Source organism: Zosterops lateralis (assembly GCF_965231275.1).
Source record: "Zosterops lateralis genome assembly, chromosome: 1".
Taxonomy (NCBI): Eukaryota; Metazoa; Chordata; class Aves; order Passeriformes; family Zosteropidae; genus Zosterops; species Zosterops lateralis.
In genome coordinates, this window is record NC_139762.1 from 26993918 (window position 1) to 27009025 (window position 15108).

Genomic DNA, 15108 nt, shown 5'->3' on the forward strand with positions numbered 1-15108 from the left:
GTCACCATTCCTTAATATTCAGCTTTCCATTTCAATTTTTTGATCCTACACTGTATTCCCACATAATTTATTATTTAAGACGCATTCACACAAGTAGTTTTGCATCTCATTGGGTTGGTAGGTTGTTGCAGATTTGTTGTCATATCTGGTAGGAATGTCCTAGAAATATGTGATACTATTTTATGGTGGTGTACCCAGACTCTGAATATCCTTTGGGCCAGGTTCCTTGAACTCTGACTTTGTGGTTCTTGAAAAGAGTCTTAAGCAGACTAGGATATCCATCATAGTGAGTCTTCCAAAGAGTATTTTTGGAGAAAATTATTTTGAAGTTAGCATTTATTTCCTAGATAAAATCTGAAATTCTTCAGGGATAGATGAGTCCTAAGATTGGGACTCATTTCACTAGTCACTTGTGGGCAGAAGGTTGTGCAGGGTGCTAGCAACTAAACTGAAGAGAAATGACATCTCGTGAAAATGTATTGTGGAATTCAGTACTGATATTTCATGGTGTCTCAGCTTAGTAGTTTAAATTAAAGAACTTTCAAGAGAAGAAATTAGGAAATTGCCACAAGAATGTTGTCTAACCTTTTGGCAGGACAGTGTCACAATTGGCTGACATTGATAGTGGGATGACAATATTAATGCTCTTAGTTTTGGAGAACAATGACTTTTACTTTCATTTCATATTTTTTCACTCAGAGGAGTCTGTCTGTGTTATCTGAGAGTCTCAGGATAATTTTAGTCCTTTAAAATCAATTGTATCTATGCAAGTATGTGAGTGGAAAAGTTCTGCCTAAATTTGAGCTGGATTTGCCAACTGGAAGAAACATGGGAAGAGAAGATATTTAGAGATGAGCTCTGGTGGATTGAGCTGAACTATTTTTTTCCTTATTACCAGTGCTAGCTGTCAGTCTTACTTTTCTGTTGGAGGTGATTCTCCTCGTTGGACATGTGGCACAAAGCTATTTAAGCTGAAAATGGTCTGTGAACATGACTTTCAGATTATGTGCAGGTTAGCTGTCTCTGTCCTAGATGGGAAGGCAAGCTCTGCATTTTAGAGCTGCAGCAGATGGTTTTATTTGAGCCCCACGTCCTTTTCAAAAGAGCTGTCGTGTTGGGCTCTTACTGAATTACATTTTGCTGTCAGAGAAATGGAAACCTTTTTTCAGTCAGTCTAGGTGGTATAACTAGAATTCTCTTTGCTCTCAATGCAGCATACAGAATCATGATTTCATGCAGGTTATTTAAGTTGATTCCTGCTGGGAGGTAGGATCTTGCTGAATTTTGCCAGCTGTAGTATTCAGGCATACCCTTGTGTCATTTTGTGTAACATTCATAACTACAATGATGTAACAATTTGTCCTAAATATATGCCATTAAAACTTATTTTAAATAGCACATAGAATCACAAAATATTTGGGGTTGGAGGGACTCACAAGGATCATCGAGTCCCACTCTTAAAAGAACAGCCGATACAGGGATCAAACCCACAACCTGGGCATTATTATTATCATACTCTAATCAGCCAAGCTCATCTCGGTGCTCATGAGGTATTTTGCCTTGCTGCAAGCATATGCCTTGCTTTTCTAATTGCTAGATAACTTCCTCAGATAATGTTACACTGCTTAAATGCTGTGATCTTAAGTTTGCTTCTTCTGGAGGTAGAGCTGAGTTTTATATGTCACTGACTAAGACAACAGAATCCTTTGACTCACCATTGCATTAAATCCATTCATACGCTCAGGATATTGTCAGATGAGTTTTAGTCTGAAACTTGGATAAAATCAGTCTGTAATTTTAGAGATTTATTAATATTGTTGAAGCCTTTCTGAATGCTGCAGTCTGTTGGCTATCTTCAGGAGCTGTTGAAGCACTTGCTGTTGAAGCTGTTTTGATTCTGTGAAAAAACTGGAGCAGAGATTTCCAGCCAGGGAAAGTGATTTGGGCTGGAGAAGGATATTCATTATAGTAGCATCAACATTCCACTGCTAATGAAAATTTGGGAAGAAGTGTTATGTAGTAGCCTCCTAGAGTAGTGGGAACCCAGATACATGGTGAGGTGAGAAAAACAAGATTAAGAAATAAGCCCTGGGAGCAGTTCTAATATTTAGAAAACTGCTTAAGCTGATTTGATTTGCCTGTTTGGGTCCAGTTCAGTGATGCTCTCCAGGGCATCCCATCATGTCAGATTACATTACTGTACAAGACACTTGGTCAAATGCTAATTTGCAAAAGTTCCTTTGAATGTCATGCTTATAGATGCCTTCTCCTATATTTTTTATGATTTAATGATGCATCATAAAAGATGTGGAGCCAAGACTGTTATTGAACAGACCACAGGGCTGCTGCTGTTCTGGCTCTCCTGGTGGTTTCTGCCCATTATGTTGTGCCAACTCTGCTGTAGTGGGGAAAACCCTGTGGTTATGACTTTAGAGGGATGCACTTCAGTTTTCATTAAGTTTAACTCAGCAAATTATTTTGCCAGGTGGATTCACACATCTGTGCATGCCATCTCAGACAAGATGGAAGGAACACAGAGGGTGGTGGAGTAGGAATGGCGTCGAATCCATCTCAGAAGAGATGGAAGGAGCACAGACAATTGAGAAATAGGGATGACATTAAATTAGTGTTAACTTGAATTGGTTTATGTAGTTGAGAAGTGGTTTGTTTCCTGTAGTTCAGAGAAACATTGATGAATGGTAGGGACTTTGGAAACCACATCTTGAACTTTTTTTCTCAGCTTTAAGGCTTGACTGTGTCTTGCAAAACTAGTAAATTTTGGTGGTGTTTGTTCTCTTTAGATTTAGTGGCATTGTTTGAGTTAGCAATGTTGGGATTTCTGTTGCCTTTCCTCTGGGCGTAGAACAAGTTATAAACTTTAGCTAATTGTATGGTTGTAGGTATTTTGTTGTGTCTTTTGGGCTTTTGTTTTCTTGGGTTTGGTCCTTACTTGCTCATCTTCAAACATGATCTTGCGCATTGTTTCTGACTTGTTTTAAAAGGTGTTTTTTGAGACACTTTCAAAACTTGGGCCGAGAGAGTAGCATAGTGCCATAGCATGACAGGGAAGGTTGGAAGAATTCTTTGTAGCTATTTACCCATTATGTGTGCTTGTGTTTCAGTGCAAATGTTAGATTTCAGACTTCCTTACTTTCAATAGCTCAAGAATCTTTCTTAAAATGCAGAATTGTCACAATTGGAATCCTGTAAGGATAGATCTGTTTGTAACGATAGGGATTTGATTTATAGACAAGGCAGTCAAAATAATTATAGTGTGAAAGGCAGCATGTTATGTTATGTCATGTCCAATTCACAGCATTATTTAGAACTCTTCACCTAAAATGAGTAGCTAATGCCGTGTTTCAGCAGGTCTATATTTGTCTAAAATGGTCTGTTTTAACATTGTCTTCATACATCATACTATAATGATGCTGTATTAGTGCAGGCTATACCCTAATTTTGCTGAATGCTGTATATCATATTCATGATGGACTCTGCCTTTTGAGATCTGTCAGTTCTAGGTGATACACCAAAAGGAAGTACTTGCGAAGGCCAGTGGCCATGTTTGGACTCAGAAGTGTGCCAGCAGCTCTGCTCTCACATTCTGAGCAGTGAGTCTGCTTTTGGTGGGTCAGATCAGTGCATAGCACCTGACTAACTTGGAAGTTACTTCACTTGTGAATTTCTTTTAGTAGGGATGAGCAAATCAGACGGTAGCTGCCATGTAGGGCCTAGGTGGGCTAATGTGAAGTCTAGAAAATGAGTATATGAAGTAATATTGCCTAAAGGACAAAGCAGACAAAGACAATCCAGAGAGCATGCCATAAAACTCTGTTCTTTCCCACATCAATGTTGCGAATCACCCTGCACTTTGCTCTCCAAATGAAGTGCCAGAAAAAGTGTTCCATGATCTGGGTGTACAGTGAGAGGAGTGGAGGGAGGAGATGAGGACTGCAGCACAATAATGAGTGGAAACAAACAAAGCAGCTGCTCTGGCCACAGCTCTGTCAGAGGGAAAGACAGAGTCACACTCTCAGCTTGCAGTGGGATCTTGTAAATAATAGGGAATTGATTTAAATTATCAAATAATATAGAAAAGAGAATAGATTGGATATGCATCCTCTTAACAACCACATTTTTTCTCATGATTTGTATTTTAATGTTTAGAAAACTAAGCCAGCTGACTTAAAAAGTGCTATCCTGTATATTCTATTTCTGAATGTCTGGCTTTCCTGAGTTGCATCATCACTGTATTTAAATTTGCTTGATGTTTTTTCTGAAGAAAATACATAGCATAAGTAGCAGTTCTTTGCAGATATGCACGCCTTAAGCATTGGGGTTTTTGTAACTTAAGTTTTCCCTTTTCTATTTGTTTTTCTATTTTGTCTGATGTGTTTACTTTGATGTGATGGCATTCTTTTCAGCTTGGCATTTAGACAGAGGTTTCTGGTGTGTTTTTGCCATTTTGTGTCATAGCTAGCTTTTAACATTTCATGTCAAATTTAGCCTGACTTTTTTGTTGATTTTGTTCTGGTTTTCTACAGTGGACAGGCCAAAATCCCAGCAAATCAGAACTTCTGGTACCATAAGGCGAACTTCTTCTTTGGACACAATAACAGGACCTTACCTCACAGGACAGTGGCCACGTGATCCCCATGTACACTACCCTTCATGTATGAAAGATAAATCTACTCAGGTAAAAGCTGTAAAACAAGACAACACAGATGTTTCATATAATTGTCTACTCAATTTAATTCTGAAGAAATGTGGATTCACTTAATTTTATTGTAAATATGGAGCCCTAAAATGAGTTACAGTAGTCTATTTTTAATCAGTGCTAATGCAGTAACATGGTATGCAATGATAATATTTTTATGCTCTTAGAAAACAGTTGTTAAAAATAATTTTCTAAATGTGGGCAGATCTGTTGAGGCTAAATAAGCAGATATCAATCTCAGCCTTGTATCTAGTTTATTTTGAAGCTGCTGTATGCAAAATTGTGCTGAGTGTTATTTAAGAAAGAGTCCATATAGCAGTGGCTGACAAACTAAAGATTTTACTAATTCGTGGTAATAAATCTGTCAGTCTCAAAAACTGTGTGTTTGTGTGTGGGGGGTGCTGAGGGAAGGTCACTGAGGTTATTCATGGCCTGATACTGTTGTGATAGCCTTGGATTCTCTTCAGGGCTCTGTCCTCAATAGGCAGGTATACTGGGGCATTCTACTGCTCCAGTGCTCTTTGACTAGAATGGTGAATGTTCTTTCTTGCCTGCTTCCTCCTTGTGCTGGAGCTTGTTGCTTCTGAAGATGATCACTGTCAAACAGATAAATATTACATAATTCTAGCCACCTCTCCCCAGTTATTGTCAAAAGAGACGCATTATTGTTTTTTGCAGCAGTGCTTTGGGGGTTTGGAATAAGCCGTCTGAGTTTGTCTTCCAAACTAAATTGCAAACTAGAAGAAACTAGATTTCTTCAATCTAACAGGCCATGTAGGTTTAGTAGTTAAATCGGTTGCTTATCTCTTGTGCCACAGTTCTGATCCATAGTTATCATGGGTCTTGAAATAGATTCTATGATTCTAGTCTTTTGTGTAATACTGCGTTTCTCAGGACAAGTTAGAATGTGTATAGAAGTTTCGTCATCTTTAAAATATGGTGTCATGCAACACAGGAAGCCCTTTGATGAGGTAAAGATAAGCACAAAGTGCTTAGAAAAGAAAAAAAATGGGTCTCTGTGTTTTAGAAACCTTACTTAATTAATTTGAGAAAATTATGATTAAAATGTTCCAAGAAAATTTTTAGAAACTTTAATGAGGACCCTTTGGAAAACGCTTTCTTCATGTCCTGCTTATTTTGAAATGAGACAGTCAGTTTTAGCCAAAAACCAGCAGTCATATGTACTGTCACAAAAGATCTACCTAACAAGCCCTTAATCCTGGATTTATTTTCAAGATACCTTCCTTTCACAATACTATGACTTTAAAGTCTTTCTGTATTGGAAGCATAATTTCCATTCAGGAGATTTTCCATAGCATGTTTCTAGTTACTGTATTTCTTAACCCTTCTCTTAAAATGTATATCCATATCAATCTTTACAAATACCCTTATGAATAGAAAACTTAGAATACTTAAACATTCACAAATAAATCTTTTAACTAGTTACAGAAAAGATAAACAAACTGTTGTATAAATATTTGAGCTCCAAGTATTCAGCAGTAAAATTGATTTCCTGGTGAGGTCAAGTAAGTGTTCAGGTTATGTGAACGTTTGGCTGCCTCTCTTTACCTCCATCAGAAACTAAAACTTAAGTTTTACCTTTTCAGCATAATCAAGTATAAAAGTGAGGAAAAGCATACTGTTGTCATTACAAAATGAAGTATTATTTCAAAGGGGTAGGAGCAGGGAGATCTCAAGGTTTGCATTTGTGGATATCTTCCAGCAAGGAACTATATTAGCTGTCTTTTTATTCAAATTGTGCCAGACTCAAGCATTTATCAGCTTAAGTTGAATCACTGCTTGTGACTATGAATATGTAAAACGGAACGAGCCTATTGATATGCACAGTGATTTCCAGTTGGAGGGCTTATTTTGTTTGATGGGTTTAGTTTTCTTTTTCCAAATAAAATGCTCACTAGGAAGGCTTGAAGATGATCATAAAACATTGTCTTATGTTTTGGTGTGTGTCTGAGTTTTTGTTGTTTGAGCTGTGTTTAGTTTGAAGTATATCTAATTTCAAGAACTAAGGATGAATTTGAAGTCGTTGATAGGATGCATGCATAGCAAATTAAGTTAAATAAAAAGAAGTTAATGAAAATAAAATGATTTTTCTGTATGAGCATGTTTCATTGGAGAATAAATGATCTTCTGTTTTACTTCTAAATTCATGAGCAATGCTGTCAGTATAACTTACATTGTAGGTGGAATAATTATTTCTCTTTCAAGAGTATATTTAGTTCCTAATTAAATATTAATCTAAAATCCAAATATTGTATGGTTTTGTTAAGGTGGTGATTATGACTGTTCCAAGTTTCTTAGAATTCTTGTTTTTAAAAAAAGACAGTTTGTGGTCTTCATGGTGATCAGCTGAACCTTTAAGGAGCTTTAGTCCAAGTCCTTGTTTCCACTTAAACTCATGAATACAATGTTTCTTCATAATAATAGAAGGGAGGAAGGAGAATTTTGTTTGGTTTAGTTTCTTGGAGAATAGGAACTACAGTTCATATTTCTGTGTCCCTCTTACTTGCCCCAAGTGTTCAGATTAAAAATACAGAAGAGAAGTGAGGTGGTTGTTTGCTTTTAGAAAAATACACTGTAAACACTGCATTGTGGTATTTGTACAATTCAGTATTTCTCAGAATTCTGTGTGTATGTTTGTGTATGTATCTGTGCATATGCATGCAACTAGCTGATCTTTCAGGAGCAGCATGTTTTGCATAATCAGAGGTATGCAATTTTATTTAGTAGTGTTTTAAGTATTTCAGAAATGCAGGTAAACCTCCTATTGTAGGAAGTTACTTGTGTTGATACACTTTGTGATCCCCTTCCTGAGTTCCTCCATTGTCCTACTTTCCTCTCCTTTTGTAAAATCTGAACTTTTCATTTAGGCCATTTAAAACTCAGTATAACTTCTTTCCCCATTTTTTTTTTTTGTCTCTTTTGGGAGTACTGATGGAACAATTCTGTACACCACTTCTTTATGCTTCATCATTTAATTATATCCCCCTTCAAAGTATAAAGAACAACTCAATGTTGAAATGGCTATGTCTGACCTTGGAATCTTCAGAATCATTTGGATAATTCTCAGAGTTGATAAATAAATTTTTTTGGCAGTAGCTAAGTAATTTAAAAGATATTTATAAAATTAAAAAGAAACATGATGTTGATGTCATAACGAAAATATTGCCAGTTAAAGTTTGTCATGTAGTCTTTCTCAATCTAAATAATATGAAGAAACTAACAAATGGCTTAGTGGCATTTTTATTATCCATTGATTTCCAGTCAATGACTTAGGTATATCCAGCAATGTTGGAATCCAGTTTTTCTCATTGTATATGGAATTACATATGAAACAAATGAAACTGAAGAAAGTTTGCAAAATGCCTTTCAGAATTTTTACTTCTCGCTAACTTAGAGAATGGTGCAGAGTTTCTATGCCAAAATATGCTTTTCTTGTGGGTATGTCAAGGCTTTAAAGTAGCTAGCTCTCGTTAGACACTTTTTTTTTCTTCTGGGTAGATTTTTTTTTTGCTGTAATATTAACAGTCATAAAGAGGATCAATTCCATAAAGCTTTTTTATTGGTGTATTAGTTATTATTATATATATATAATAATTGTTTCCATGGGATATTTTAATGATGTATATTGGCAGAAAGGACAGGGAATAAGCTATGTGTCGTTGAGCTGTGAATTTGTCATTCTAATTTTACTTAACCTGTCCGATGTTTAAGGGTCATCATCTATAGTCAAATTGACTTCTAACTCTTCGGGCAATTTCTCTTTGTAAAGTTTCTAGATGGCCTTTGAATGCTTTAGAAATAACTTGAAAACCCATCAGTTTTTATCTTCTAGTGCTGCCCTTGCCCTTTTGAATGTGGAAGTTCTTAGAAAACATATTCCCCTGTAAAGCATAGACATGTGTAGAATGCAGGCTGCATGTAATAATTGGATTGAAGGGCTGGCTACAAATGTGAGATGTTTAAGGTAATACAGTCTTATTTTAGGTTCAGGTAGGTTGATATGCTATGCAGTCATGCTGATCTAAGTGGAAGCAATGTAGGTGTATGTCCCTGGCATGGATGGAAAAGCAAGGCAGGATTACCAAATGTGTTGGAAAAAGTGCTGATCTCCACAAGGCTGGGTGAGTTAGAACTATGGCAGTTGTGATTTACATGAAGACTGAAGAGAGCAAACAGATGTGGCATTCTGAGCATGTCCTATCCCATGTGTCAGATGAAATGGACTACAAACCTTAACATCTTGAAAAAAAGGGATCTGTGTCTTGCAGGTGCAGCATGCGTTATCTAATGTTTTCAAGGATCTCCTTCTAAAATCTTAGTTTCTTAATATGGCCTTGCAGGACTAATCCTTCTTCATGAAGTTTGATGCATCACTTCTGTGATGCTCTGAAATGTTACCAGTTTCAGAGATAGTGCCTGACGTCTCTTGCTGTGGGAGGTACTCTTACTCTCTGACATGAAGTGCAGCAGCTGTGGTTTTGTTTGTGATTCAGAAATTTTTCTTCTAATGTGATTCTGAATTATGTTCTGGCCTTAATACTAATTTTTTTATATGTTTAGTGTACTTCAGAAGTACACTTGCGGCTTCAAATGAAGCCTTCCATTGATAAGCCTCTTTTGTGGAAGTTGTAAATAAGATGAAAAATTTACATGAAATGTGACAGATTGTGGGTGCTACACACCCCCATCTTACTTGTGATCTAAATGACAGCATTTAAGTGAGATATGAGGTGTTCGTACATAAACTAAACTTAGAAAAGCAGAATTTCTGTTTGAATGCAACAAGTCTAGGGTGCTTCTGTTTGTTTTTTAAACGCTTTTGCTTGAATACAAGGATTTGATGTTACAAACTCACAATTATTCTCCATATAATGTGGATTACAACATATTGCAAGCAGCAGTTTCCAGGGTTTGAAGAAGACTACCTTGCAGTAAGTCTAGTAACTCCTTATGTTGTATTATTTTTGTAAAGCTTTTTCTTTTTTAAGTTTGCCTCTATGTAGCACATAAACATAACACTGTCTGACTTCACTACTGTGCTAGGAACATTGTACAGTGTTTGTAATTTAACACTACAGGTAAAACTGGGGATCACAAATAGTCTGCCCCCTGTATACAGTGTATGTATGCTTTGCAGGGTTGTGTCTTGACTCAATTACCAGGGGTTGAAAGCATCTGTTCAGTCCTTGTCTCAAGGGAGATGCTGTTTGAGTGGAAGAGAATGTCAAAGCGTTCTTGAACAAGTACAAAATTTAGTATTAAGTGAATAAGTATTTTCTGATATTTATTTTTGGTTTCTCAGTAAATCCTTTGCACTATAATGATTCCCACCTCTCTCTCCTTACAGTCAGTGATGTTGTTTATAAAGGTCTCTAGGGGTTGATCTTAGTTTGTTTTGTCCTTGCTATCTGGATCAATATCTGTGTTTATTAAAAATCCAGTCAGACTTGTGTGTTCTACGTATTAGTTTTGTTTTTTAACAGTGTACTTCTCTTTATTGAGAAAGTCACTTCATCATTTTAGATTCTTGATATCTTTTCAGTTTAAGCTGGAGTTGAAAGGGTATGAGCTTATAGTGATCCCTGGTACACCCTTCTGACTACAGATAAGTGTTTAAGCCCCCAGACTGCCTGGTTCTACTTCATCCTGATGTTCCCCAAATTGTGGAGCAGTGCTCTATTCAGAAGACACTCTTAAGAAGACAAATTTCTCAGAATTCCATTTGCATTGCTGTTGTTGTGTGTGGGTATGTTTCCAGCTGTACTTGGGATATAGTAAAGTACTGTAAGAGCAGTTTAAATTGCAAAGTAAATTGTAACAGATTGTGAAAGCCTATGATTTTGAAAAAGTAAAAAAATTACTCCATTTTCACTAATTCAGTAGAAATCTGCAAGCCACTTTGGTGTTTAAAAAAAAACCAAAAAAACAAAACCAAAAACATTTAAACCCAACAGAATGTCTTCCACACAAATTTCAGGGAGATGGAAGGTACCCAATCTGCAAAACCAAGTAGTTATTTAGAAGATGGCTCTGTTAAAATGCAGGACAAGCAGATGCACCCACACAGGTAGCGCATGCATCCTGTGGCAGAGGCTCTGCTTCGGGTCAAGAGAGTTAAGTGCTGCCTGGCTGAGGGACTGCCTTGTCTTTCACATAGTTTTAAGTAGCTGTTTTAACTTCCCATTTGATTTTATTCTGTTTTCATAACCACATTATCTTCTGGTTTCTTCCCCAGATCCAAGCAGAAGGGGGTATTACATGACAGAGTCATGTAATGAATACACAGAACTCTTAACTTCTCACATAGGGAGTCATTTTTTCTTTTCTGGGAACATGCAGGAAAAACTTCAAGATTGATTTTAATTTTTTTTTCCCCGTTTTACTTTCTAGTCACCCACACAGCTTGCTGGGCCTTTGGTTGAAGTATTACTTCAACCAAAGTTGAATAAATAACAGAGAAAAAACCCCACAAAAAAGCCCTGCACAGTGGAAAGTGCAGGGCTGGCAGAAAACACAAGAGGGTTATGTAGGCTTGTGCACACGGAGACTGGGTTCATTAAATATTAGCACTGATGGGTTAGCTGGGCTGTAGGCTGTATAATACCACAGCAGTGTGGTGGTTATGAAGGTGCAGCCCATGCTCTGAAATTACAGTTCTGAGCTTGATTAGTACCGTGGCTGGCCTGGAGTGGCCTGGCCCTGGGGGCTGCTCTCAGCTCCCTTTGCAGGGCAGCCAGGAGTTGTAGGTGTTGGTTTGGCGGTGTTTCTCTAGAGTGGTGCCCAGCCTCCTCACTGAGCCAAACAGTTTCTGTTATCCTTGTACTTACTACAAAATATGTGGATGCTACATGGGTACTACAAAAGCTTCTAGATCCTAGATAGAATGCCCAAGACTAAGGAAAGCTGTGGAGGAGCAGGGTTTCCATGCATGAGAACAAGTCCTATAGACATGTGGATCCCAGATCCTGTTTGTCCTGTGGGCTGGACTTTGTCTCCATAGAAGTGTCAGCAGTGGTCCTCTCCCTTAAAAAAACCCCATGGACAAATCATTGTTTTAAGTGGTACACTTTTATTTCTTGTGCGCTTGCTGTGAAAGATTTAGCTAATACTAGTAGGAATTGTTGGGGAGGGAAAACCTGACAAACAGATATTTATCTTTATGTGCCTATAGCACTGAGTTTTATGTAGTTAATGTGCCAAACTCTTCCTTTAGATGCTTCCGTTGTTCCTGTGACTCTTGTTCAGGAATTCTGGTAGATAACCTCAATTTTCATAATACCCTTGTGGCAAATAAGCATAGTAGTAGAGAGCTTGGGCCTTCTGATACTTCAGTCTTTGGGGTTTAATTTTAGCTCTTATGTCTAAGGACAGTCTCCAGACTTCTAGGCTTTGAGATATGACTGGAAAAGGCCTGCCTGTCATTGTGCTGCTTATGTAAGTTGGTGCCAAAAATAATAAAAGGTGCAAACTCTTGTCAAGTCAGAGTTAGCAAGAAGGGATTGGTTCTGTGGTCCAGCGGTTGAGGAAGACAGGTGGAAGTAGTGAATCCTGTCTTGAGTTTGTTTTACAGCTTTTTTAATTGTGTAGTTTTCTAAATCGTTCACTAAGTGAAATGTAGACATGGATGCCAAAGCACAGGTGGGAGCAGCCAGGTAAGGCTTTTTGTCAGGCCTCTGATTCCTTCTTCAGTAACGTGCATTGTTCTTATCCTTTGTAAATGCAAGTTTACAAAGCTTTGTTTTCTATATTGCTTTTTATTTAATGAGATTATTAGTGCTGCATATCAGATTCTGAAATTCATTCACATAACTCTTACACTGCCTGAAGAGTAAAGCAGTAATTTGTGCCAAAAGTTTTTCTTACCTGGAGAATTCAGTATAACGTATTTTCCTTTTCTTCCCTTCTAGACACCCAGCTGTTGGGCTGAGGAGGGAGCAGAAAAGAGATCACATCAGCGCTCAGCATCGTGGGGAAGTGCTGATCAGCTGAAAGAGGTGAGAACTTCTGCACAGTTGAGCCTTTCAAGGTTTGATAAGCCCAAGACATTTTTAAAATGCTATCTGGAGTCCAGGAAACTGCACCCTTTCCCTCTCCTCTTTTGCTTTTGAAAAAGCTTTACCCCCAGTCTAAGAGCTGTTTGAAGAGTGATTGTTATTTTTTATGCTTGTTGGACTTCCTCCCTGCATACTATGATGTATTGGTTGTGAAAGAGTGGCCAGAGTGATTGTTGAGGAACCAGCTTGTTGTTGCTTGTCTTCTGTTCAGTGTTACTTCAGTTAGCTTTCTGACCTTTAGTGCTGCTCTCCTGGAAGAGGCAAAGTGTCAGGTGGTATGTTCATTTATTCTTGCATAGAAATTTTGTTCAAATTTCAAGTTGGAGATGGAGAGGACAGCACTTCCACAAAAAATGTTGATAGCAGCAATGATATGAGTACTTGAAATGCTCTTTAATCATAGATATTTTGCTGCAGACTACAATTGCAACTAGAAGGAACCTACGGAAAGTGGATTTGCATCATGAGAAAGTAGATACACTAAAATGGTCTCTGCTCAGCTGAAGTGACAGTCTCTCAGTTTTTGTTCCAGTAACCTCCATTTTGTCCAGAGTTTGAGTGATTAAATCTGTCCAGAACCTAATAAGGGGCTACATTCAGCCTCACACCCCTGTCTGGAAGGGTGTATCCTCTCTTCAAGAACGGCACTTTTCAAAAAATGAATCTTCCAGCATGTTCCTATGAGTTGGAATGTTTACCTCATACTCTGGGCTTTTTGCATGCCCTTTCTTGACTCGCTGTTGAATAGGACATTCAAAAATGAGGAGGAATGCATAGTTATCTAAGGAAAACAAGTTAAAAGGCAGTATATATTCTTATTCTGGACAGCCATTGATAGAATAATTGTCAGAAGGAGTGATGCAAGTTGAATTACTCAAATTTTAAAATCACATTTGACAAATATGGAATAATCCTGCAATCCATTGGCGACAATAGCATCATTTTTAAAGATGAGGTTCTGGGCCAAAGGGAGGTTGATCAAAAAAAAGAGGGTTTTCTATTCTCAACTCACTGAGTACATCTTATGAAACATTGATGTGTTGGTACATGGGCCTTCAGTTGCCTGGATGACTTCATCTGCAGCCGTGAGGAAGCATTCAGAATGATTGCTGTGATTAAGTGACCAGAAATTAATGCAGAAGGAGTTTTGTGTCTGAGAAGTTTTGGCTTAAACCTTACCTACCAGCACAAAGAAATTATAATACACAGGAGTAGCATCTGTTTTTCTAGGATAAAGTTTCCTTGCTTTTACTGAGAGACTATCGTTCATACTCCAGCCATTTCCTATCAACTTGTGCAGCAAGCTCTCTTCTTCACCACAGGCCTGTGGCTGTCAGTGATAGGGAACCCTTCAGCACGTAAGCAAGTCTCTGCCATTTGATAACAGTGATCCATTGTGCTGGGTTGACACCCTCTTGATGTACTGACCACAAGAGGAAGATAAGAGTGTGGCCAATGTGTTTCGCAGTTCCTTTTTTTGATAGAATGCCTCAGTGGACAGAATAGGTTCTGTGGAAGAGAGTTATTTCTATCCAAACTTTGCAATGGTAGTTCATCCCAAAACCTACCCTTGTCTTCTTCAGCGTACTGTTCTTCCCCTTCCTGTTTTCCTTTCTCCAGCTACTCAGGCCAGTTTTCTTACCTTTTCTAGTTCATTGGGTTCATAACCCATGTTATTCTGCCTGTGTCATCCAGGCACTATTCATCTACTTTATTTGAGCTCTTATTCTGTTAACTTCCAGCTCCTTGTCAATTCTGGCTCCCCACTGTTTGGCTTCTATTTTATCTGTTTCTTTTTCCTTTCCCTCACGTGTCAGCCTGTGTGGTGCGTGTTAAATGGTTGTTCAATACCAACAGTATCTGTGCACTCAGTTTCTTTGTGCCATAGTAATCTGCAATTCCTAGGAGGAGAAATTCTCTGGGGTGGTTCTGTACAAACTGTAAAGTCCACAAGAAACAGAATTGTTAACAAATGTAGCTGCCAGTTCCACATATCTTTCTTGAACATGTGCAAACTGAAATTTTTGCCAAAGCTTCACCAAATGTTAAGATCCTTCCAAGGGACTAGAGGAGCTCATTTGCAGCATAAAGGACCCTCAGGCAAATGTTTGGCTTTTTCATCCAAAACAGTGGAAAACAGAACGATCCAGGTAAAAGGTTTAAGGTCATGTGTTTTGACGCATAAAATGGTAAAACTTCTTCCACCCCCCCTTTTGTTTTAAATCACATTCTTAAACAACCCTAACACTTCTACTGAAGTCTCCAATAGGAAGAAAATAGAAGAGCAGAATGTTGCATGGTAGACATTTGACAAAG

The 15108-nt window shown here is 37.9% G+C and overlaps 1 protein-coding gene across 1 annotated transcript in view; it reads left to right on the top strand.

Annotated features, from left to right (window-relative positions):
• The window catches only part of GLCCI1 (glucocorticoid induced 1), a gene marked incomplete at its 5' end in the record, with an annotated part of 52437 nt that overhangs the window by 14837 nt on the left and 22492 nt on the right, over positions 1-15108 (top strand). Inside the window, 2 exons of the mRNA XM_083866850.1 lie at positions 4545-4696; positions 12646-12732. Of these exons, the coding sequence (XP_083722976.1) occupies positions 4545-4696; positions 12646-12732 (239 nt within the window). The remainder of the gene's footprint in view (positions 1-4544; positions 4697-12645; positions 12733-15108) is intronic.